General features: G+C 38.6%; 2 protein-coding genes across 3 annotated transcripts in view; one reads left to right on the top strand and one right to left on the bottom strand.

The window, feature by feature from the left end:
* The window catches only part of LYRM7 (LYR motif containing 7), a 38,560-nt gene extending 23,217 nt beyond the window's left edge, over positions 1-15,343 (bottom strand). Inside the window, exons 1-4 of one of the 2 annotated variants that reach the window (XM_059417492.1) lie at positions 15,245-15,343; positions 6,802-6,874; positions 5,306-5,376; positions 934-1,015 (exon numbers count right to left, since the gene is read on the bottom strand). In XM_059417492.1, coding sequence (XP_059273475.1) covers positions 934-1,015; positions 5,306-5,376; positions 6,802-6,874; positions 15,245-15,322 — 304 coding nt within the window. In that variant the 5' untranslated portion in view covers positions 15,323-15,343. Of the gene's footprint in view, positions 1-933; positions 1,016-5,305; positions 5,377-6,801; positions 6,875-15,214 lie in introns of both variants that reach the window. The other variant, XM_059417491.1, reaches the window with a different exon arrangement.
* A 4,292-nt stretch (positions 15,344-19,635) lies between these two features.
* On the top strand, positions 19,636-24,289 carry HINT1 (histidine triad nucleotide binding protein 1). Its single transcript, XM_059417493.1, has 3 exons — positions 19,636-19,864; positions 21,942-22,046; positions 23,964-24,289. Exons 1-3 carry the CDS (start codon positions 19,754-19,756, stop codon positions 24,126-24,128), a joined length of 381 nt encoding a protein of 126 aa, XP_059273476.1. The 5' UTR covers positions 19,636-19,753; the 3' UTR covers positions 24,129-24,289.
* The last annotated feature ends 498 nt before the right edge of the window (positions 24,290-24,787 follow it).

Genomic DNA, 24,787 nt, shown 5'->3' with positions numbered 1-24,787 from the left:
AAACTGTGGTATATACAAACAATAGTCATAGAATTGTTGGTATACACAACAATATAGATGAATCTCACAAATATAATGCTGAAAGAAACTAGACAAAACAGTAATCCTATATGATTCCATTTACATGAAGTTCGAACATTTTATTATACTAAGTTTAAAATCTATAGTAGTAGTAGTATAGTGGTTCGCTTGTTGGAAGGGGGTATCTGGAAAAGACATGAGGACATGATGGATTTTGGAGATACTGGTAATATTAAATAGCTTACTGTAGATGTTGGTTACATGGATATTTCACCTTGTGAAAACTCACTGGCTATATAGTTATAAATTGTGCACTTTTCTGCTTGTATAATTTGGTAGCTCACTTAAAAAAAAGAAGAAGCCTTTCGAAAATTTGAATACCATCTCTTTTGTTGTTCTTGTTGTTGTCCCCAAAGATACATTTATTTAGGCAATGCAAACAAAATATAATGTGAAATGAAAACTCTGCTGAAGCCCTACAAGGAGTCTGGAGGTATAATGGAGGATCCTTAGCTATATCTCCATTTCTTATAACCATTTTAAAAATAACTCTATTCATAGAATAAAAGGTAAAGAACTAGACAGTTTAAGTAGGTGATAAAAGATAACATGAAAGAACCCCAAATAAATATGATGAAAAGCTAGTCATACTGTCTTTCTAACTAGTCTGTAATGTAACCAGTGGTTAAGATTAAAAAGAAAACATAAATTTAAAAAAGAAAAAGAAAAAAATACAGTACAGCAAAGTTTTATAACCTGCCATTTAAAATGGTAGCCTTACAAATGTATACAAGATACATATACACTGGCAAAATCAAGCTGTTTTACTATTCAACATTAAAAGTGTTGCAATTGCTCAGTATTTTAAAATACAATGAAGTCACAAATTATTTTTTTTTAAATTTTACTTACTCAGTGTATTGTGGTCTGTGTGAATAGCTTGTATAACAGATGTTCTGAGCAACAATTCAACATCGGAACCTATTTTTATTAGCTGTTAAGAAAACCAAACAGAATAAATCCTTTGGGTATTTTTTCAATGGTCCTTATGAATGTACTGTTTTTTGAAAACTGTAAGTTTACAGTTATTTCTTTTTGGGTTATACTGCCTTTAACTTTTTGTAACCATTCCAAGCATACAGAAAACTCAGACATGTGTGTACTTTTAACTTTTATCCATCTGTTCCATATTTTGTTCCAAAAGAGATTCAGAATATTTTTTGTTGGAATATATATATTTTTATGTTTAAAATGTTGTTTTCTTTGGGAGAGGGTTGAATCTTTCTTTTATAGAATTGGATGTTCTAAATACTAGAAATAATACTGAACTAGGAGTTGAAATAGCTCTATCATTAAATATAAGACCTTGGGTTAAAAACCTACTCTCTTTAAGTTTCAGAATTTATCATATGCAAAATAAAGTGGACTAGAACAAAGATTCTCAAAGCTGTGGACTCCTGAAGGACCTTGAGATCCTTTTAGATACCATGAAGTCAAAATGATTTTCATAATACTAAAGCTCTCTGCACCAAGTTGTGAGAAGTAAAGCTTTCTCCATGGAATACACTTTTATATGAATGAACAGTAGACGAACTATGATCATTTATACTTGGGTATTTGGCAAACATTTTCTTGAAAATGAACAAGTTGACTCTGTTACTTCAAGAAAACAACTAACTGTATTTGCTGACAATGATAAAATTCACATTTTCAAGAAAAAAATAGAATTCTAGGGAAACTGTATCTGCCATTGACAGTTTTTCAATGCTTATGGATTTTTCTGATTAGATATTAATATTAATAAATATAATCTTAAAATATTACATACTGAATTACATTAACATTTAGAAGATATGCATTACTTGGTGAACTTCTATTTCCCAAATCAACAGTGCAAGATGTTACAAAATCATGCATGGTAAAAGATCCATTCAAAGAGAAAGGCAGATTCAACCTACTGGTCTACTAAATGAAAGCTTAAGGGCCTGCAGGAGAATAATATTCTAGAAATAAGCAAGCATAAACGCTCTGAGATAGGAAAGTTCTTGGTAAATGCAAATGCTCTCAATGCACTCAGAATGTAATAATTAAGAGGGACGGAGGGACCTGAGTGGAAGTCAACAGATGTCAGATGATACAGTCTTATAGTTCACAGTAAAGACTTTAGATTTTGCTTTGGGATGAGAAGCTATGGGGGTTGTGAATACAGGAGTGATGGCCTATGTCTTTTTATTTAAAAGTTTCAATCTGGGGTGCCTGGGTGGCTCAGTGGGTTAAAGCCTCTGCCTTTGGCTCAGGTCATGATCCCAGGGTCCTGGGATCGAGCCCTGCATTGGGTTCCCTGTTCAAAGGGGAGCTTGCTTCCTCAACTCTCTCTCTGCCTGCCTCTCTGCTACTTGTGATCTCTGTCAAATAAATAAAATCTTGAAAAAAAAAAAAAGGCTCAATCAGCCTTTAAAGGTATTGAGAATAGACTGTAGGGAGGTTAGGGAGGAAGCAGTGAGACCCACTAGGAGGCTGTTGTAACAATCAAGTGAAAGATGATGGTGGCTTGAAGTAGGAGGTAATGATGGGGAGGATGAGCAGTGGTTGAATTCCAGATATATTCTGAAGTCAAAAAAATTGGTTGACAGGTTGGATATAAGTGTGAGAGAAAGACAGCAATCAAGAAAGAGAGCACCAAGTTTTTTTGGTCTGAGCAATAAAAGATGGGAGCTGCCATTAACAGACATAGAGAAGGGGTAGAAGAGCAAAGTCTCAACTCCCAACAGATCTGAGAAGGGACTTAGCAGGAGAAAGAAAGAATAAAAATGGGTCTCCTCATCCACTGGAAGTACTTAAACCTTAGACTCATAGGTCTAAGGCAGGAAACAAGGCTTGATGAGTAATAAGGGATAAGGGGAAATCAGAAAGGAAGAGCAGGAGGTGGTCTGTATGAATCCTGGAGGGCTCCCCCCCACCAAAAAATCTATCTATCTCCTTACTTACCTATCTACCTCTTTCCACCCACTGGTCTAACAGATAACAGAGTTCCACAATGCAACTAACCTTGAAGGAAGTTTACTATTTGTTGAGGTGTAGTATAAAAGAATATTCACAACTTGTTTTTTTTTTTTTTTTAAAGATTTTATTTATTTATTTGACAGACAGAGATCACAAGTAGGCAGAGAGGCAGGCCGAGAGAGGAGGAAGCAGGCTCCCTGCCAAGCAGAGAGCCCAATGTGGGGCTCAATCCCAGGACTCCAGGATCATGACCCGAGCCAAAAGTAGAGGCTAAATCAGAGCCACCCAGACGGCCCAGATTCACAACTTATTTTGAAAAGACTATTATATACTCCTACTCTTTTCCAACTACTTATCTGTGCGAGGCTGAATTTTCTTCATATATTTTAACTTAAAATACACTGCACCAAATTGAATGAGGAAGCAGACAGGAGAACTGAATTGCTTTCTATTAAGCCAGACTTTAAAGAGATTTGCAAAATGGTAAAACAGTGCTCACTCTTCTTACTAAATGTCCTGAAAATAGTTATTTTCCATAAACAGTGTATTTGTTACCATGTAATGAGTTTATTATTTTTAGACAAAAAATACAAATTTCAAAAATCTCTTAATTTCAATTCCTACTAAGGAAAATATTTAAAGACACACCACATGAAATGCACTTTTTGGGGTCCTCAACTTCTAAGAAGGCAAACGGTCTTGAGACTAAACAGAGAACTGCTGGTATAAAAGATACCTGGGGCGCCTGGGTGGCTCAGTGGGTTAAACCTCTGCCTTCAGCTTAGGTCATGGGATCGAGCCCCGCGTAGGGCTCTCTGCTTTAATCTATGCAGAATTATACAAAATATACATTTGCATATAACAAATATGTCATTTCTAAACTGCTTTATGTTAAATTAGTGCTTTACAAGTAAAAGGAATTTAGAAGATTGTAGTTCATTTCCCAGTTGATATAGATATGCCAATTTAAAAATTTTTTATCATGATTTCTAATTTTAAAAATAATTACCATATTGTTATTCATCAGCCTACTGACCAGCAAATAATGCAAACTTTTGTATAGATCTTGTAACTTCTCTTCAACTTATGACTTGATTATGATGTCATCTTAACTTCTGCCATGAATAAAAACTACATGGTCCCTATTTGCCCTACCAGATTGTTAAATGAAATCTTTTCCTTTCTTTTTTATATCAGAGGAATAAAAACATTTAGGCTATCTCATTTTAACTTATTAACTTGATTCAGATATTTACTATTCTAAAAACAGCATTTTTCTCTACTAAAAATAAATGTATTTTTAAAAAATATTTTATTTATTTTTTTGATCACAAGTAGGCAGAGCAGCAGGCAGAGAGGGGGAAGCAGGCTCTCCATTGAGCAGGGAGCTTGATGTGGGGCTTGATCCCAGGACTCTGAGATCATGACCCGAGCCAAAGGTAGAGGCTTTACCCACTGAGTCGCCCAGGTGCTCCAAAATAAATTTATAAAATTTATTTTTATAAAAAAAATTTAACATGTAGAAATTTTATTAAACATTGAAGATTTTCTCTTATTTGTAGCTTCCTCCTTATCAAACCAATTCTTGGAATTATAACTGCTCCTGCAAATAAATTTCCATTTTTTATTTTCCTCCTAAGGGTCCTTTTCCTACATTCATACGAAGTTAGATACAGAAACACTTAAGAGGCTCAAAATAGAGACAATATGTATGTATATGCAGCATGATTTTATACAAAAATGGAATTGTGCATTTTTTTAAATGAACATGTACTGGGAGTATTAAGAAGCTCACAGATCAGTGTCAGTAGACTGACTGTCTTCAACTAGAGCAAGTGACCAAAAGGCGAAGCAAGAATAGTTCACAAATTGTGGCTGATTAACTTTCACTGTTGAGTTAGGAATTAAAAAAAAAAAAAAGCTAGTCTACTTGAGCTAAATGAACAGAAATTCCTTCTGTAGTTCTAATACTCACTCTCCTTAGGTTTACTCATTTGCCTTACATAAAGATAGAATTTCTGTGGATTTCTGGGTTGGTTCAACTGCTCTTGCTTTGACCATAGCTACATCTATGTTCTATACACTGGCAACTTGCTGTCCTAGGGGTGTAGAGGATGACCTTGAAGAGGTGAGCCATACCAAACAAGTGAAGGTTACCTATAATTGTGATGCCTTCAACCATCAAGTAATAATTTTTATTTCATATACACCCTCTATTTTCATCATTCTCTAAGAAAATGTATAAGGGCTTTATCATAATTGAAAGACTCAATTACTATACCTCTTCTATTTTCTTGGGAGAAGTTTCACTTTTATTACTTTTGAATTCTTCATTTATCTTTATTCTGGCTGCTAGAGAAAGAAAAAAATATATATATAAATATTTCTCTTCTAATTTATAATTCCTGTCCCAAGAATTTATATGTTATTCATTATGAATGACTACTTCACTAGTGGTCAAAATAGTTTTGCCTCAAGTGAAACTAATTATAAAAATAAGACTTTTTTTTTAAACTATCCTGGAAAACTTTTGACAGGCTGGCAAATTTTTAATTAAACCTAACACACTCTAATATATTAATACTTTCATTTCTTGCTCTATACCTCCAATTCATTTGCATATCTCTAGCTATCAGATTCTAGTGAATCCCATTTAATACTTTTTTTCTATGAATCTGAAAATTTAAAATGCTTTAAAATGGCAAAACTCAATATATACAAACATGTTAAACCACAAACACACACACTCAATAAAGACAAAGTACCAAAATATACATAAAAATGGTTTGGCTGGCACTTTGTCATCATTATAGCATAATTTTAGTCTAATCTGACAACTGCCTTATTGTTATTTGAGCATGTAAAGGAACAACCCATGTAAAGTGCTTAGTAACTACACCATGTTAGCTGTTCTTATGTCACTTAATAACACTTAAAGTGCTGTTGATGGAGAACAGCCAGAAAACCCTTCTTCTATGCTTTATATATTTCAATATAAGGTGCTGAAGATTTGGGATTTAGAGCCAAACTGCTTAGGATAAATCCCAGCTCTACCTCTCACTAGTATGATGTGGGTCAAATCCTTTCACATTTTATCAGTTTTCTCATTGGAAAAAATAAGTTTTAACAGTAACTACCCCACAGGGATATAGGAAGAATTACATGAATTTGGTAAAGCATATATAATATGACGTATGTACTTTAATATTCAAGAAATTATTCTTGGTAAATTACAAAAACTTGAATTCCTAGGGACAGTAGGGATACTACCTAGGTGCCCTCCTAAAGAGTTTTAGTAATATATGAAAACAGATACTGCACATGACCAATACCTAACTTTAGCTTCAGAACTCTGACTTCTAGATACGATTAAAGCCACTTAAAACAGTGAAACACTAAATTTGTAAAACATTTGGGACAGATTCTCTTTCACAGCTGCTATCACTTCTAGAATGGCACAAGGAATTAAAAATATGGAAGTATCTGTTCCTAGGGAGTGTGAAAATATGATTATATAATAGAAATAAGTTTAATGGCTTGACAAGCAATGGAGTGTGCTGAATTTTTTATCTTTTCTGGTTCTCTATAAACACTAGATGTTAAAAATATTTAAGTAGATACTCCCCAAAGTAGTGTAATATAAACCAATGTTCATAAAACATAACAACATTAGGGGAGAGATAACAAAGATCACTCTCCAAGCTGGGTCTTGACTATACAAGTTCTCTTGGATATGTGAAGAACTGATTTACTCCAAAGTGGTGAAAATAAACCTACCTTCTAATGCTCTGGTATCATTTTTAAAAACTCGTTGTCTGGTCCTGTGTAATGTTTTAAAGAGCTGTAAAACCTGTAAAAAAAAAATTAGAATTCAGACCTCAAAAAGAGAAAATTTACATTTTATATAATTAAAAGGATTACAAAGTATTTTACCTTTTGTTACTTTGATTATTTTTCAAAATAGCTGGTGAAAACCAGGGTTTGCCAAAATAACTTTCCCTTCTTAATTGATCTTTAAATTAAAAAAAAATTACATTTACAAAAATACCAAGTTCTTTTTTTTTTTTGTGAAGATTTTATTTATTTATTCGATAGAGAGAGATCACAAATAGGCAGAGAGGCAGGCAGAGAGAGAGAGGGAAGCAGGCTCCCTGCCAAGCAGAGAGCCCGATGTGGGGCTCGACCCCAGGACCCTGAGATCACAACCCAAGCTGAAGGCAGAGGCCCAACCCACTGAGCCACCCAGGTGCCCTAAAAATACCAAGTTCTTTGGGAAAAACCAAGTATGGTTAAAAAGTTAATAATCCTCCTGCCAAAACCAGTCTGCTAGAGTAACTTTATTAGTCTGGTATGTATTCGTTCTCACTTTTCTTACCATGTTGAGACCTTCAACTGCTTTTAAAGTTTTATACACATTTATACAAACTCATGGACTTACTACATCTTAAGAGAGCCCAGAAGGAAGATGTTTCAGATAATTTAGGAAAGTATAATTGTGATTTCCCAAAGAAGTGGAACGCTGAGACTTATGAATATTCTAAGACTATGTTAAAAAAACAGAGAGAAGAGCCTGACATTTGGTAGAAGACAGACTGTGTAGAGGCCTTAGTGTTAGGCCAAGCCTACCTCACACTTCTCAAGTTTAAAAAGTACTCAGTATTGATCACCCAGTATTGTTTTATTGTTTTTTCTCCTGTCTTTTCTTTTCTTTCTTTTTTTTTTTAAAGATTTTATTTATTTATTTGACAGAGAGAGATCACAGTAGGAGAGAGGAAGGGAAGAGATCACAGAGAGAGAGGAAGGGAAGCAGGCCCCCTGCCGAGCAGAGAGCCCGATGTGGGACTCGATCCCAGGACCCTGAGATCATGACCTGAGCGGCTTAACCCACTGAGCCACCCAGGCGCCTTCTCCTGTCTTTTCAATTTCAGAAACAGAAGACACTGAGTTTCTCAAGCTGGAAATCTCTAGGCAATTCTTTTAATCTATATTACGCTTCATGTGAAAATTTTAGGAATGTCTCTCTAATGTTTTGATATTCTCCATTCCTGAAAATTATTTAAGTTCAGACCCTCCCATCTCTTGCTTAGATCACTTAGACACTCTACCACTATTTCCTCCTTTCCTCCAATTCACTCACTAGATAAAATATCTAATATTTATTTACTAAGTATACTCTGTGTGCTAGCCATTGTTTTAGGTATTTACATATATTAGAAAACCTATAACATCAAAGGCAGACACCAAAGCAGAAACAGGAAACATGAAGCAGAAAACATAAAAATACAACAAAACAAAAACCAACACCACAACAAACTTCTTCAGAAACTTAAGTGACTGCAAAGATGGAATAACAACAAAAAGAAGTCACAGTGAATTAAAAAAGGAACATTCAGAAAACACCCAAGGTGTTCAGGTAACAAATGAGTGATAGCAAATATTAAGGATAGAAAAAACAGCTGAGAAGTAAAATAAAAACTCAGAAATTGAGGAGAGAAAACACAATTAAGGGAGTCCTCTAAGTGAACCAACGATTACATTAACAGGATTTCCAGGGGTGCCTAGGTGGCTCAGCGGGTTAAAGCCTCTGCCTTCGGGTCGGATCATGATCTCAGGGTTCTGGGATTGAGCCCCCATATCGGGCTCTCTCCTCAGCAGGGAGCCTGATTCCTCCTCTCTCTCTGCCTGCCTCTCTGCCTACCTGTGATCTCTGTCAAATAAGTAAATAAAATCTTTAAAAAACAAAAATAAAACAAACAAAAAAAAACCACCCAGGATTTCCAACAAGAAAGAACAGAGGGGCCCCTGGGTCCCTTAGTTGGTTAAGTGTCTGACTATTAATTTTGGCTCAGGTCATGATCTCAGGGCTCTGGGACGGAGCCCTGCATTAGCGTTTGCTCTTGGTGTGGAGTCTGCTTAAGATTCTCTCTCAACCCTTCACCATCTCTCTCTCAAACAAATAAATCTTTAAAAAAAAGGGCAGAGAAAACAGACAAAATAAATTAAAAAGGGGAAAAATTAAGAAAATGTCACCAAGTAAGGTTAATCAGCTGCTTGACTGAAAAAGCTCCAAGTGCCCAACACAAAACCCATACCATAGTACATCATGATATAGGTTCAGAACAATGATAATAAAAAAAAAATTCAAAGATAAACAGTTTACATAAAAAGGATAGAAAATCAGAATGACACCTGCCTTCTAAACAGTATTACTGTGAGAAGACAATGGTGTAAAATTTTCAAGTTAAAAAAAAAATGTCCAAAGCAATTCTCTCCGGTCCCCTTCCTCTTTAGGAGCTCTGTACTATCACTTTACTATCACTTAATAAACTTTGCTGCCCACCAAAAAAAAAACCAAAAAAAAGTCCAGCTTAGAATACCATACATAGGGGCACCTGGGTGGCTCAGTCAGTTAAAGCCTCTGACTTCGGCTCAGGTCATGATCCCGGGGTCCTGGGATTTGAGCCCTGCATGGGGCTCTCTGCTCAATGGGGAGCCTGCTTCCTCCTCTCTCTCTCTCTGCCTGCCTCTCTGTCTACCTGTGATCTCTGTCAAATAAATAAAATCTTAAAAAAAAAAAAAAAAAAGAATACCATACATAGCCAGATTATCATTTAACTGCAAAGGCAAAGAGACGTTTTGAAAATACAACGTATTTTATCTGCCATATCCTTCCTTGTAAAGCTATAAAAGAGTGTGTTCCACAACAAGGGGATGAACTATAAAAGAAAAACATGGGAACCAGTGAGAAGGGTGAACCAACACAAAGAAGGTGAAGGACAAATACAGGTCAGCATCTGTGTGGCCGGCCCACAAAGCAACTAGTCTAGACTACAGCAGAAGTTTGAACTACTCCAGAAAAAATGTTCCCAGGAAAAAACCAAACTGATAACTGATTTTGGGAACAGGTAAGTAGGAAACTAACCAATGATAATAAAAACACGGTTATTAATTCCAAGAAAAACACAATTAGAAAAAAAAAGCAATGTAATCATATATTAGAAGACTCCGCTGTGGACAATTTTATACAGTCATAGTAGCTTAAAAAAAAAATGAAAACTAATTAACCAAAATTTGTAAATGAGAGGACTAAGTTAAAATGGCGAGCTTAGTCATCAACTTGTATTGTTAAAAGTTAGTAAACAGTATCTCTCAAAAGAAAAAAAAACGAATAGCAGTTTAAATATATTCTTTAGAAACAGGGAGGTAAATGTAAGAATAGCTAAAATGATTAAAAGCACTTATCCCTGGGGAGCAGAATTGGGAGTATGTAGAAGGAAGTACACACCTATTGGTTTCTGTTTATAACACTTCGATATTTTAAACCTTACACATTTATCAGCTTCATGAAAACTAAAAAAAAAAAAAAATTGCTTTAGAAAGAGAAAGGGAAAAGACATTATCAGAAAAGAGAAAAGACAAGCCCTAAACAGAAGAAAATATTTCCATACCATATATGTGGTAAGGGGCTGTTATTTGGAACAATTAAAGAACTTTTATAACTCTACAATAAAAACATAGAAAAAGGATTTCAATAGACATTTCACTAAAGATAGACAAATGGTCATCAAGGCCATAAAAAGATGCTCAATATGATTTGGCATCTGGGAAATAGAAATCTAAATCTCAGTGAAATAAACTTAAGCCAAGCAGAATGGCTGTAACGAAAAAGAAAATCAGTAAGGAGTATTGGCGAGAATGTGGGGAAACTGAAACTCTTTTACATTACTGGTGGGAATATAAAATGTTGTAACTTGTTTGGAAAACAGTTTGCCAGTTGCTCAAAAAGTCAAACATAATGTTATCACCTGATCTAGCAATTCGACACTTAAGACACACAGCCGACAGAAATGAAAGCATAGGTCTACACAAAAACTTGGACATAAACAATCATAGCAGCACTATTCACAACAGTCAAAAAGGAGAAATGACTCAAACTTCTATAAATTCAGAAATACCTGTTATAGCTTGAATTGTGTTCCTCCACAGGACATACTTAAATCTTAATTCCTAGTACTTGTAAAATGTGACTTTATTTGGAAATAGGGTCTTTGCAGATGAATTAAGTTAAGATGAGGTCATTAAAGTGGGCTATAATACAATATGACTGGTATCCTTAAAAGAAGGAGGAAATGCCATGTGAACAGAGACACACAGAATGCCATGTGAAGATGGAGGCAGAGATCAGAGTGATCCAAGAGTAAGCCAACAAGCCAATGAACATCAAGGATTGATGGCTAGCATCAATACATCAAATAGAAGTAAGGATTCTACCCAGTTTCAGAGGATGCATGGCCCTGCTGGCACCTTCATTTCAGACGTCTAGCTCTAGAATTGTGGAGACAATATCTTTCTGTTGCTTTAAGCCACCTAGTTTGTGGTACATTGTTAGAACAGCCATTGAAAACTAATACAGATGTTAGTATTGGGAAGTGGGGTACTGCTATAATGAGTACCCAAAAATATGTAAGTGGCTTTGAAATTGAAATGTGTAGAGACTGAAAGAATTTTGAGACTGCCTTGAAAAGATTGTAGAAATATGGACTTCAAAGGTAATAGAATATCATAGAAACCCAGGCAGTTTAGTATTACAAGAGTGGTAGAAGACAAGTTACCTGGGATTAAAAGCAAAGTGGAAAGTTAAGTAAATCTAATCATTTTACGTGTTTCTCCAGGGAAAAAACTAATTTCATTAACAAACCAGCCAGTATCCCTAATTTAAGAACTAGTGTACACAAAAATAAATTCAAAATGGATTAAGGACCTTAATATGAAACATGATACCATGAAAATCCTAGAAGAGAACACAGGCAGTCACCTCTTTTACATTAGCTGTAGCAACTTCTAGATATGTCTCCTGAGTCAAGGGAAGCAAAAGTATAATTAAACAATTGGGAGTACATCACAATAGCTTTTGCACAGCAAAGAAAACAATCAACAAAACTAAAAGGAAGAATGGAAAAAGATATTGGCAAATGACATATCTGATAAGGATGTAGTACCCAAAATATACAAAGAACTTATAAAACCCATAAAATGAATAATCAACACCCATAAAATGAATAATCCAGTTTAAAAAAGGGTAGACGACATGAATAGACATCTTTCCAAAGAAGACATATACAGATAGTCAACAAACACATGAAAAGACACTCAACATTACTCATCATCAGAGAAATGCAAATCAAAACTACATGAGATACCACCTCATACCTATCAGAATGGCTAAACTCAAAAACAAAAGAAATAACAGATATCGGTGAGGATGTGGAAGAGGAACCCTCTTGCACAGCTGGTAGGAATGCAAAGTGGTACAGCCACTCTGGAAAACAGTGTGGAGGTTCCTCAAAAAGTTAAAAATAGAATTATCCTATGATCCAGCAACTGCAATACTAGGTATTTACCCACAGAATTCAAATACATTAATTCAAAGGGTAACATGCATCCTGATGTTTACAGCAAAATTACTTACAATAGCAAAATTATGGAAACAGCTCAAATGTCCATTGACTGATGAATGGATAAAGAAGTGACATAAATATACAATGGAGTATTGTTCAGCCATAAAAGAATGAAATTTTGCCATTTGCAATGATGTGGATGGAGCCAGAAAGTATTATGCTAAGCAAAATAAAACAGAGAAAGACAAATACCATATGATTTCACTCATATGTGGAATTTAAGAAAGAAAAAAATTAGAAAAGGGGGAAAAAAAGGGAGAAGCAAACTAAGAGACTCTTTAAGTATAAGGAACAAACTAATGGTTACCAGAGTGGGGATGGATTAAACAGGTGACAGGGATTAAGGATTGCAGGTGTTGTATGGAAGTGTTGAATCACTATAGTATACACCTAAAACTAATATTACACTGTAGGTTAATTGGCATTTAAATAAAAACTTAAAACAAGAGAACTAGTATAAGAAAAGGAAAATGTCATCAATACTGTCTTGGAGCTATAAGAGCTAAAATCACCTTGGAGTTAATAAATTTTTATTAAATGCAGAAAGTAAGGTCACAGATTATCTTCTCTTCCTCATTTACTTATACTAATTGGATAATTTAGGTAATGCATTTGGAAAGTGGATTCTCTACAGATCAGTTGGAACAGGACACTGCCACTTATTGTAGCACGGACAAGTTACTCAGGCTTTTTGTCTCAATTTTCTTACATAATGGGTTAATATTAGGGGTGTATGGGAAATTTCTGAACTAGGTTTCACTTTAGATAGTTATTACTTTTCTATCTCTTCTAAGTCTGGGTTACATGCCCTTCCTGAGAACATCCACAGCATTGGGCACTTACTGCATAGTATGTGAATCAAATACATATTCGCTGTGGTCCCATACCTCCTCAAAGGCTACGTATCCTTTACACTTACCATAAGTATCTTCTATACATAGCAGGGCTCCCCAAAAGTGTTTCTGGAATGAATCTTATTTAATTACTTTTGAATTCAAGTTTTGCAAGCAACATCCCACTTCAAGGACTTTCCATTTACTTCTTCCTCTTTCTGAAATATTTTTTTCCTCTCTTCCAGCTAGTTTATTTTTTCTTTTTAAAAGATTTTATTTATTTATTTCAGAGAGAGTGTGGGCATGCAAAAGCAGTGGGAGTGGCAGAGAGAGGGAGAAGAAGCAAGCTCCCTGCAGAGCCAGGGGACTGCGATGTAGGACTCGAATCCAGGACCCTGGGATCATGACTTGAGCAGAAGGCAGCGGCTTAACCAACTGAGCCATCCAGGCACCCTCTTTTAGCTAATTTCTAATCAAACTTCAGGTCTTAACTTTCAATTCTATTAAAGACTTTTTTTTCCCATTTTTTTAGGATATTTTATTTATTTATTTGATAGAGAAAGATCACAAGTAGACAAAAAGGCAGGCAGAGAGAGAAGAGGAAGCAGGCTCCCTGCTGAGCAGAGAGCCTGATGCGGGACTCGATCCCAGGACCCTGAGATCATGACCTGAGCTGAAGGCAGAGGCTTTAACCCACTGAGCCACCCAGGCACCCTTTAATTTTTTTTTTTTTTTTTTAAATAGGCTTCATGCCCAGTGTGGAGCCCAACCACAGGGCTCCAACTCAAGATACTGACATCAAGGCCTAAGTTGAGATAAAAGCAGGATGCTCAACTGACTCAGCGACCCAGACATCCCAAGATATTATTATTATTATTATTTGCATCCCTCTAAATCCCAGCTATAAGCTCACAAAATACACTGTATTTTCAATTCAAAATCCCCTCCCTGCTAAATTTCTTTATGAAGTCAAAGGTGCATCCACTATGCCTAGACAGGTCAGGCTAAATGTTGGCTGTAAGGTATTACTGATAGCTATTATAGATACTCAATAAATTAGCTGAATAACTCTTTACAACTGTTTCTACTGATGCTGTGACATATACTAAAATGTACTGCGAACACCAAAGTCAGTTGTACAGGAGGCACCGCTTGGTGGTGCCTTATTACTGACCAACCACAAACACTGCCTTTCCTCACTCTACTGGAACAGGCCTTTTCCCCGCTTCCACGCTTATACTGCAGCCAGTGACAGAGACTAGGGATGGCTAGCTCCTAAGAAGTGTGCGCCAGCCAGGAACGTGCATCAGTTTGACAAGAAATCAGTCGGACACCAGTTCCTCAGGGAAGCACCCGGCGGGACCATCACTTCCCAAGCTTATTCCGAGCACTCAGGTCTCATGCGTCTCTGCTCTGTCTCCGTTGGTGTTGATTTTTGGCAAGTGATTCCGCCAGGATTCAGTTTCCTCGGCTGCCATACTTTGGGGGTACCTTCCGGTTATCCGACTAAACGCCACCTCGTCGGACCTTTCACTCAGTAGATGGTTCCAGTGCAGAGCTGCCTTTGGCGTCTCGTCTACCTCTCAACCATGTGAAAAAGGTCCCTCAAACACTCGGTGTGGGGATGAAACGGGGGCAGAAACTTGCACGAGGTACGAACACATACTTTGGTACCCCACGAGAGGAGTAGGGAAACACGGTGCCACCCTCCCTCCTCGCACCAGCACAAATCCTCCACCGCCCTTCGCAGGTGGTCACTGGGCTCCTCAGGGGCAAAGTTCACGAGCTCCGTGAAGGGTTCTGAACCCACACCTACTGAAATTCCAGACAACCTGCAAAAGGCTGCTCGCTTTCCCTCCCCGTAGGCAACAAACCCAAACCCTCCCTGGGCCCTGTCACCTTGGTCGCCTGACCCATGTCTCTCCTCACCGCGGCGCAAACAGCTCCGGCGATCAAGTCGCCCCCGCCTCTCGGCAACCAATCACTGCCCGCGTGGACTGAAGTCATGTTCCTAATGTGACGCAACCAATCACCGCTCAGATTCCCCTTTGTAGCCCCGCCCTCCACAGTGAGACACCGGAGACAAGTTTGCTAAATGGCTGCAGCGGGTTACGACCGGGAGAAGCCGCCGAGCCCAAACACCAGAGAGGAGGAGGACGGAAATTACCTGGACGCCATGTTAGTTAGGGGCAAAGTCACTTCCGGTCTCTTATGAGACAGGTGAGGAGAGTGGGTTATTTATTGGATGGCTTCGATGTTTCTACGTTATTACTTCTTGCTTGGACGTTGGGGTTATGTAATAAAGAACCTTTATGTTAATGATTCCCAATCGCGACTGTCTCCTTGTGAAAGTGCGTAAGAGCCAAGTCCTAACAAATATAGCTGCCGTTGATTGGAATTCTGGCTTCCCAAAGTGCTATTTGTACTTTCTCTCAATTAATTCCCGGAAAAGGCGAGGCAGAGTTACTTTGCTCAAGACCACAGGCTAGAGGGGTGCCAGGTGACTCAGTCTGTTACACTGGCAACCCTTGATTTCAGATTAGGTCTTGATCTTTGGGTAGTGAGATTGAACCCTCCCCTCCCTTCCGCTCCACCCTCAGCTGGGAGTAGCTTCTTTCATCCCTCTCCCTCTGCCTCTCCCCTTGCTCAGGTGCTCCCCTGCACACTTTCTCTAAAATAAGTGATTCTTAAAACAAAACAAAACAAAACAAAACAAAAAAACATACTGCTGATAAATAAAGGTTTGGGACACAAATCCCTATGCCTGACCTAATCTTACCCTCTGCACATCCTGCTCACTCACCTTACCCTACTCTTTGGTTTTGCTGGTCAAGCAGACAGAAATGTTATTTAAGTACATTTTAATTTAGGACCTTGTAAACTTCAAGAAAAATCTCAACCTTTCCCTCATCGCATAATTGTTGTTTGCCTTCCCTATGTCACAGCCTTTCAGGTTAATTTTCAGGTAAAATTTCTTTTTACTAGAAATGAATGATTTGAAGCAAAAGATGTAAAGACTTTTTTCCTCCTCTGTGAATTATGTCATTTTAAAAAATAATGCAAGTCATCAGACTAGCAAGATAATAGGTGCCTTCTTAAATTGTAACTCATTAGATTTGCAGATGAATGTTTAACATAACCAAGCAATTAAACCAAATATACTCGGTACTGTCTTTTATATAGGAAACAATAGATGATCTTGTGACATTGCATGATGGAGCCCTCTAATTTTTTAAGAATGATCAAAACATACTTATTTTCATTTCCAGCTTAGAATCATTGCCCAATTTCCTGAATATTCATAGTTTATTGTTATAATTTCAGGCTAACTAGGGTCCTGTATTCAGTTAACCAAAACCCCGTATCTCCCAATACTTGAAAATAAAGTTCGCACAGGGCCAAAATCAGTTCAATACTGGAGCTTCTCTTCTTTTAGATAAATCTGTATGGTTCCTTCAGCTGTTCCATAAATGACATAATAATTTTGCTTATTCTAGGAATATGTCCTGGTTTGTTAACATCTCAAAAGTGTCAGATCAGAACTAAACAAGAATTCCAATTTATTCCTCAAATAAGTTCATGGAGCTTTAAGTAGGCAGAATTAAGGCCTCCAAAGATGTCCTTGTTTAAATCCTAGGAATTTTTGAATATGTTACCTTATATGACAAAAAGGACTTTGCAGATGTGATTAAATTAAGGCTTTTGAGATGGATTGTCTGGTGGGCCCAATGTAATCTCAAGGATCCTTATAAGTGGAAGAAGGAAGCAGAGTCAGGGAGAGGTTTGAAGATGCCCTATTGCTGGTTCTGAAGATAGAGGAAGGGGCCTCAACCCAAGAAATGCAGGTAGCTTCTAGAAGGTAAGGTAAGGGAAATGTTCTTCCCTAGAGCCTCTAGAAGGAATGCAGCCCTATTAACACATGATTTCAGCCCACTGAAATTCAGACTCCTGACTTCCAGAACATTACCTGTTTGTGGTCCCTTCTATCTTGAAAGCCAACAGTAGAGGATCTTCAATCTTTGACTGTCACCTCTCCTTCCACCATCATATCTCCTCCTTCTTCTGCATCCCTCTTTCACTTATAAGGCCTCCATGACTATATTTGCCCTATCTGGACAATCCAGGAATCTCACCCATCAGAAGATCCTTAATTTAATGACATCTGGAAATCCCTTTTACCATGTAAAGTAACATAATCATAGGCTCCAGAGATTAGGACATGGGCATCTTCTGCCTACCATATCCAGTTTAGTTGAAGCTGGTCAATAAGGTTGAAATGGAAGGAAATGAAGTAGGAGAAGCAGCCATGGGCCTGATCATGAAAGAACCCTAGAATCCAAGGTAAGGATTAATATTGTGATGAAATGCCTTACCAGCAGTAGAGTGAGATCATAATTTATATTATATAAAAATCACTTTGTGTGCTGAACGGCAAATTGACTACAATGGAAGCAGAACTTACCTAGGAGGCTCTCAAAGTACTCCAGGCAAAATATGACAGTGGCTTGGATTAGGGTGGTGTAGTAGAAGAGGTGAAAAAAAAATGATTGGATTCATGATCTGTATTGCCAAGAATAAAAAGAGTTAGGATGATTTCATGGCTTTTGACTTGTGCAACTTGGTCAATGGTATTATGGTAGATGTAGAATGCTGCAGCACTAGGATTCCCCAAATGTTAACAGTTGACCACAATTACTTTATCCTTTTCTCTCTATATACATGAACATTTTCTTTGTATTTTTTTACTGTTTGAAAGTGAGATGCTGACATGATACTCACTCCCATACTCCTAAATACTTCGGTTTTTTTATTCTTTAAAAAAAAAAAAAAAAAAAAAAAAGACAGTCTCTTACAGCAGTGGGCCTCAAAGTACGATTCCAGGGCAACCAGCAAATGCATCACTTGGAAACCTGTTAGAAACCTAAATTATAAGACCCCATCCCAGAGAAACTAATTTTGACAATTTTGCTGTGGTTATCTGAGAAAATTAACACAACTTTCAAAGCTACTATCTAATTGATAGGCATTATTTAGATTTTGCCAATTGTCCTAGTAATGTCTTTGACAGTAGCAAACGAGTCACTTTTGAGACTCAAGGGATCCACAATCAATAATTTTCATTGGCAGAGGACAGGACAAGACAAACTAGTACACATTCTCATATGGGATAGTCCTGGAGCTATAGTTAATTTTTCCTAGTAAGGGCATGTGGAAATTAAATGTTAGCTAGAGAAGAAGGCCAAGAATGGAACCCATTGAGAAGTCTGGAACTGGACGCTTACTGTGAAGGAGAAATAGCATTCAAAGGAATATAGAAGAAAGACCACGAGAGCGAAAACTATTATTGAAAAGAGGAAATGGGGGCACCTGAGTGGCTCAGATCATGATCCCAGGGACCTGGGTTCTAGCCCCTGCATCGGGCTCCCTGCCCGGCGGGAAGCCCGATTCTCCCTCTCCCACTCCCCCTGCTTGTGTTCCCTCTCTTACTGTGTCTCTCAAATAAATAAAATCTTCAAGAAAAAAAAAAAAAAGAAAGGAAATGATCAACAACAGAAAATAATGCCAAGAGGTCTACTAAGATAAGAAACGGAAATGTGCACAGAATTTTGTTAAATGGAGGTCCTTAACAATATTGACAAGAGGGGAATGGTTAAAAGATGAGAAAGTAGACACAATAAATAAAAGTTTTAAGAAGCATTAAAGATATGAAGGGGTATTCAAGGAAGGTGTTCTTCCTTTAAGGTGGGACATGTTACATTATGCTGATTACTTCCGGGAAGAAGTTTGCCCAGTGGAGGGAGATTTACAAAGTCGGGTTGCTTGGGTCCCTACCCTGGAGTCCAATTTGGATTGATCAAGAGTTTGGCCAGATTCAAGAGGATTTTTCAAAAGTCCCCCAAGTGATTTTAATGTGCAGTGAGAACCACTGCTAGAGGGAGACATATCCTGGTACAAGGAGGGCTTACATACTGTAATTAAGACCTCTTGCAGCTGAGAAATTGTTAGGGTGTCTCAGACAGCAAACACGACCAGCACTGCCTGGATTATCAAATCTTTTCAGTTACAGTATCTAATTATTCCCACAAGGGTCCATAAAGCAAGTGAAGAAGGACGTATACAGTAACTCCACTCACCAAGACACACTAAAGAAAGAAAAAAAGAGAGAAAGAAAAAAAAAAAAGACCTCGGCGTTCCTCTCTAGAGTCCCAATCAGGAACCTCTCTTCAGCCAAGGCTCCCCCGCGGTTCTTGGAAACTCCTGCGCGCGCTCTGCGCTTTGAGCGCAGGTCGCCAGTGCGCACGCGCAAGGCCAGCCCGGACGCCCGAGCAGCGGTCCCCGCGCAGGCTTGGCTGTGCACGCCCGCCCTCTGCCCGCTGTCCCGGCTCCTCCCTCCTCTCGAGCTTCTGCCTGGGGCGGCCGCGCGGGAGGGAGGCCGAAATGGCAGATGAGATCGCCAAGGCTCAGGCCGCGCGGCCTGGTGGCGACACAATCTTCGGGAAGATCATTCGCAAGGAAATCCCAGCCAAAATCATTTTTGAGGATGATCAGGTAGACACGGGACGTGGCCTCCCTGGAGGGCTGAGGCAAGGGCAGTCTCCCTTGAACACGCGGGTTTCCCGCGGCCGAAAGGGAAAGAATCGGTCGGCGACGCGAAGGGAAGGGACTCGGCCGCCCCGCGGGGCCTCTGCCGCGGGCCCCCAGCCAGCGGGCAGGGCCGCGGCCGCTCCGAGGCCGCCTGCCGGCGCGTGCCGGCGCTCCGGTTACGCGTTATCAGCCCGGGGCGCGGGTCAGGCTGCCGGGCGCCTGCGGGGCCAACACTTCGGGGTCCGGGCGCGTGTGGGGGACGCGCTGGCTCCTCGGCGTGGGCGCCCCCCGGCTCCGCCTCTGCCTCGTACCTCGCCCGTGTCAGGAATCTCACAATCTCGCCAGCGCTCTGCCTGACAGGGAGAAATCCGATCGCGCCCTGACTGGGGCCCAATCTCCGCGATCTCCCGCGCACAGCCTACCCGCCTGGGCTTTCCCGGGCGCCAGTCCGCTCCACTTTGTGTGAGACGGACGGGGGCCTGCAGCTTTGGAGGGAACGGCGGGGCGCGGGGGGGGGGGGGGGTGGGCGCGTGCGGACGCGCTGGGCCAAAGGTCCGCCTCCGCCAGGGCCTGCTAGTCAACCCCACCCCACCCCCATCCCTTTCCGGCTGCGGACTCTGGCGGAGGGGGTGGGTCGCCTTTTGGAATTTGCTTTCCCTTGGCCCCGCGCGGTAGCAAAGTTTGCTTTCCTATTTGGCAGGAAGCAGTTTTATGCCAGGGGACTACGCACGTTTTTGTTGACTTCCTCGTAGGTGAAATTCTGTTTTAGGAGGACCAAGTAGATGTGACATCTTGTGTAAAATACTTACTGAGCGAGTTGTATTTATGGGTTTGGACCTCAGATGACGATGGGCAGGAGATTGGGCGATTTAGACAAATTAACTGTTAAATTAATTTTAAGAAATATGGAATATATGGGAAACACTGGTTTTACTCTACTAGTAGCGTTCTTAGATTCAAAATGTTATCTGAGATTTAATTAGATTCTTCTAGGTGAATTTTGATGGCTTTATTTGTTACTAGCAGGGAAGTTCTTTTGCTCTAGAAAATGCGTATTTTTAAGTATTTTCACTTGCTTTTTATAAATGACAATTGAAATTCTGATGTTTGAACCACCTAAGACCCAAGAGTATGACTGCATGAAGCAGTCTAAGTGATACAGCATTTTGTGTGGAGTACTAAATAGAATTAGTCTTGAGACCGTTTAGCAGGGAGGGTTCTATATAAGCAGCTTCCACCTTTAGTAGAGAACAAGAGATAAAAATATATTCATGCGATATGTAATTTGTCTAAATGCTTCATTAACTTCATTTCTACAAAAGACAAAAGGCAAACAGTTGAGTAAGATGGGAAGAAATAGGTATTAGTCAAAATATCAGACAAATACATAATTACTAAGCTGATCACTGCAGTAAAGGAAAAAACCCAGGAAACTGCACAATCAGCACTCCTAACGTAGGGAAGGTGGAAAGAGAAATCTGATTTCTTTCAGAAATCTTATATATGCTGGTTGCTGAGGAATGGATGTCAGGTTAAGTTAGACAGAAATTGGGCTTGAGGGGGTAGAGGACCATTGCAGTAGAGGGAAGGACCTTTGAAAAAAGCCTGGGAGTTTGGAGAGAGATGAAAGACACTGTGATATGATCAGGAAGAGTTGTATGAGATCAAATTGAAAAGGTAGACAAGGATTAGCATGCTTAATTTCTATTTCACTTAAATGTCCCTACCTCAGAGTGATTTGTCTGTGAACCCCCAATCAAAATTGTTTTTTTTTTTTCCTTTGAAAATCATTTATTTCACTCTTTACTTTTCCTTTGTAACATGTAGGTAAGATCGTACCTTAATTATACCTTTATTTGTTTAAGGTCAGCCTTCCCATTAGACTAAATTCTATGAAAATAGCCGTGGGATCACATGTATTGTGTACACTTCTGGTTACTTAGCATCTACTACAGTTCCTCCCATGGGGCTAGTGTGAAAGAATAAATTTAGCCTAGAAGATGATACACTAAAACAGATTTTTTCCTCCCCTTTTCTTTAGTGTCTTGCTTTCCATGACATTTCCCCTCAAGCACCAACTCATTTTCTGGTGATACCCAAGAAACATATATCCCAGATTTCTGTAGCAGAAGATGATGATGAAAGTGTAAGTAAATTTACCAACACAATTTATTTTCCTGCCTTTTTTTTTTTTTAAAATTTGGGAGACTAAATTTTTACCAGAAAGTGAGGTCATATTTTTATTTTCCTGAGGGAATTATTGAGGGAAATAACCAGACAGTCCTTTGGGAGTCAGTGCAATGTAGAAATAGTTTGATTTTTTCAAAATTGAGATATAGTTGGCACATAACATTATGTTAGCTTTAGGTGTACAGCATAATGGTTTGATATATGTATATTATGAGATGACCACCATAGTCAAGTGAACATCCATCATCACCAATTCTTAAAATGGTTCCTTACAAGCAGTAGTTGGTGAGACTCATTTTTCCTCAATAAAGAAACAGTACATCATACAGGGGATGATGTGGGGGTTTTGTTTGTTTTGTTTTTGTTTTAGATTTAAAAAAAATTTGACAGAGGGAGAGAGAACAAGGAGAGGGAGTGGCAGGCAGAGGGAGAGGAAGCAGGCTTTCCTGCAGAGCAGGGAGGCCAATGTGGGGCTCATTCCCAGGAGTCTGGGATCATGACCTGAGCTGAAGGCAGTTGCTTAACGGAGCCACCCAGGGGCCCTGATGTTTTCTATCAATTTTTTTTCTATTAATGCCATTAGAGAAAAGAAAAATCACTACTTGGTTTTGCCAGATGTCTAGGCCTCAATTAAATATTTTCCTAATACTCCTTGTGGTATAATTGTTTATAAATACTGGCTCCTCTTCTTCAGGGGTGCTTTAACACTTCGTGCCTTATTGATGTCAGGCCTGGTCATGTGACTTGATTTGGCCAGGAAGTGTAAGCAGGAGTGACACATCTTATATAAAAACTATAAGAGACGAGCAACTGGTTTGTCAAGTTCTCTCTTTCCACTGCCACTCTAGTCATACACAAACTACTCCATCAGTCTGGGTTTCAAAGTGAAAAAGATGAAGAATTTAGAGCCTAATCAATTTGTGATGAGCATGTAGTAAGCACAAGAAGTGTATCTTTGTTATAAACCAGTATTTTAGGGTGGTTTGTTACCCCAGCTTAACCAAACTTACCCTGATTGATGTACTTTTCTAGTATAAGAAAGCAAGATACATCTTGCTTTATTAATAACATTTAAATCTGGGGCGCCTGGGTGGCTCAGTGGGTTAAGCCTCTGGTCATGATCTCGGAGTCCTGGGATCGAGTCCTGCATCGGGCTCTCTGCTCAGCAGAGAGCCTGCTTCTCTCTCTCTCTCTGGCTGCCTCTCCGTCTACTTGTGATTTTTCTCTGTCAAATTAATAAAATAAAATCTTTAAAAAAAAATAAATAACATTTAAATCTTTTTTTTTTTTTAAGATTTTATTTATTAATTGAGAATGAGAGAGTGAGAGAGCACGAGAGTGGAGAGGGGCAGAGGAAAAAGCGGATTCAGTCCTGGGATTCCTTTTTTTTTTTTTTTTTTTAAAGATTTTATTTCTTTACTTAATAGAGAGATACATAGTGAGAGAAGGAACACAAGCAGGGGAAGTGGGAGAGGGAGAAGCAGGCTTCCCGCAGAGCATGGAGCCCAATGCAGGGCTCGATCCCTGGACCCTGGATCATGACTTGAGCCAAAGGCAGATGCTTAACGACTGAGCCACCCAGGTGCCCTATTAAGAACATTTAAATACCCACTTGGAAAATGATTTTAAAATTGTTTTAATTGAGGAGATTTATGTCTAATTTGTTTATTGGAATTAGTAATGAGTAAATATCGAATCTTAATGGGTTTTTAATTATAAATTGTGTTGTAATAGTATTAAGAGTTTCCAAATATTTGCCCAGAGGGATATGTTTCAACTTGATGGCCTTTTAATATTTCAGCTTGGTAGTATGTTATTTAATGGCAAGAATTTGTAAACTGCCTGTGCTTAAGAAACTTTTTTTCTTTTCCAGCTTCTTGGACATTTAATGATTGTTGGCAAGAAATGTGCTGCTGATTTGGGCCTGAAGAAGGGTTATCGAATGGTGGTGAATGAAGGTTCAGATGGGGGACAGTCTGTCTATCATGTTCATCTCCATGTTCTTGGAGGTCGGCAGATGAATTGGCCTCCTGGTTAAGCTTGTTTTAGGGTTGATTTTCCCTCCTCTAGGCAGTGGTCAATATTTCCCAGTTCTGTAGGTTAAACAATATACTTCCTTTTGCCTATGTATGGAGAGATTGAGGAAATAATTTTTAAAAGCCATACATAATAAAAGACAATGTTGCATGGTTTACAGCCTCTTTGACTCCTGTATTTGATTTAGTAAAAAAAATATACATATATATTTGTTGGAATGTATGATGGTAGAGTTCATAATTTTGGAGGTTTTTAGTTTTTCTTCTCAAGGAGGGTTAAACATATGTACATCGTTATAATCGTGTTACTGGTTTCTGAATACAAATTATAAGATTTCACAAATTTAGCTATGAAATACCATTTTAGGGTAAAATATTAGTCCAGGAGAAGATTTTCTAATCGAAATCTCTCATTTTTTTAAGAACAAAGGAATATATGATGTGATTGATCCAGAAAGTGACAGGTTTGGGTCTAAAAGGAATAGTTTTTGTCTAGCCCATGTTTTACCTAGACTTTGGGATAATTTGGAAGGGATGAAAGTAGATTTATCACAGAATATTTGATGACCATGTGAAGCTACACATTGGCATTTCTTTTGTTATCTAAACTCTTGTCTGAATATTTATTATAATCATACTACTTAGAATTAATTTTCCAAAT

Source organism: Mustela nigripes, chromosome 12, assembly GCF_022355385.1.
Source record: "Mustela nigripes isolate SB6536 chromosome 12, MUSNIG.SB6536, whole genome shotgun sequence".
NCBI lineage: Eukaryota > Metazoa > Chordata > Mammalia > Carnivora > Mustelidae > Mustela > Mustela nigripes.
The sequence above is the reverse complement of the archived record's forward strand: the minus strand, read 5'-3'. Positions and strand labels throughout refer to the sequence as shown.

Bases quoted from the DNA above. Each gene is read 5' to 3' on its own strand.
- HINT1 (XM_059417493.1), top strand. From the start codon at position 19,754: ATGGCAGATGAGATCGCCAAGGCTCAGGCCGCGCGGCCTGGTGGCGAC. The intron at 19,865-21,941 runs GTAGACACGGGA...CCTTTTCTTTAG, and splicing joins TCATTTTTGAGGATGATCAG to TGTCTTGCTTTCCATGACAT. The intron at 22,047-23,963 runs GTAAGTAAATTT...TTTCTTTTCCAG, and splicing joins CAGAAGATGATGATGAAAGT to CTTCTTGGACATTTAATGAT.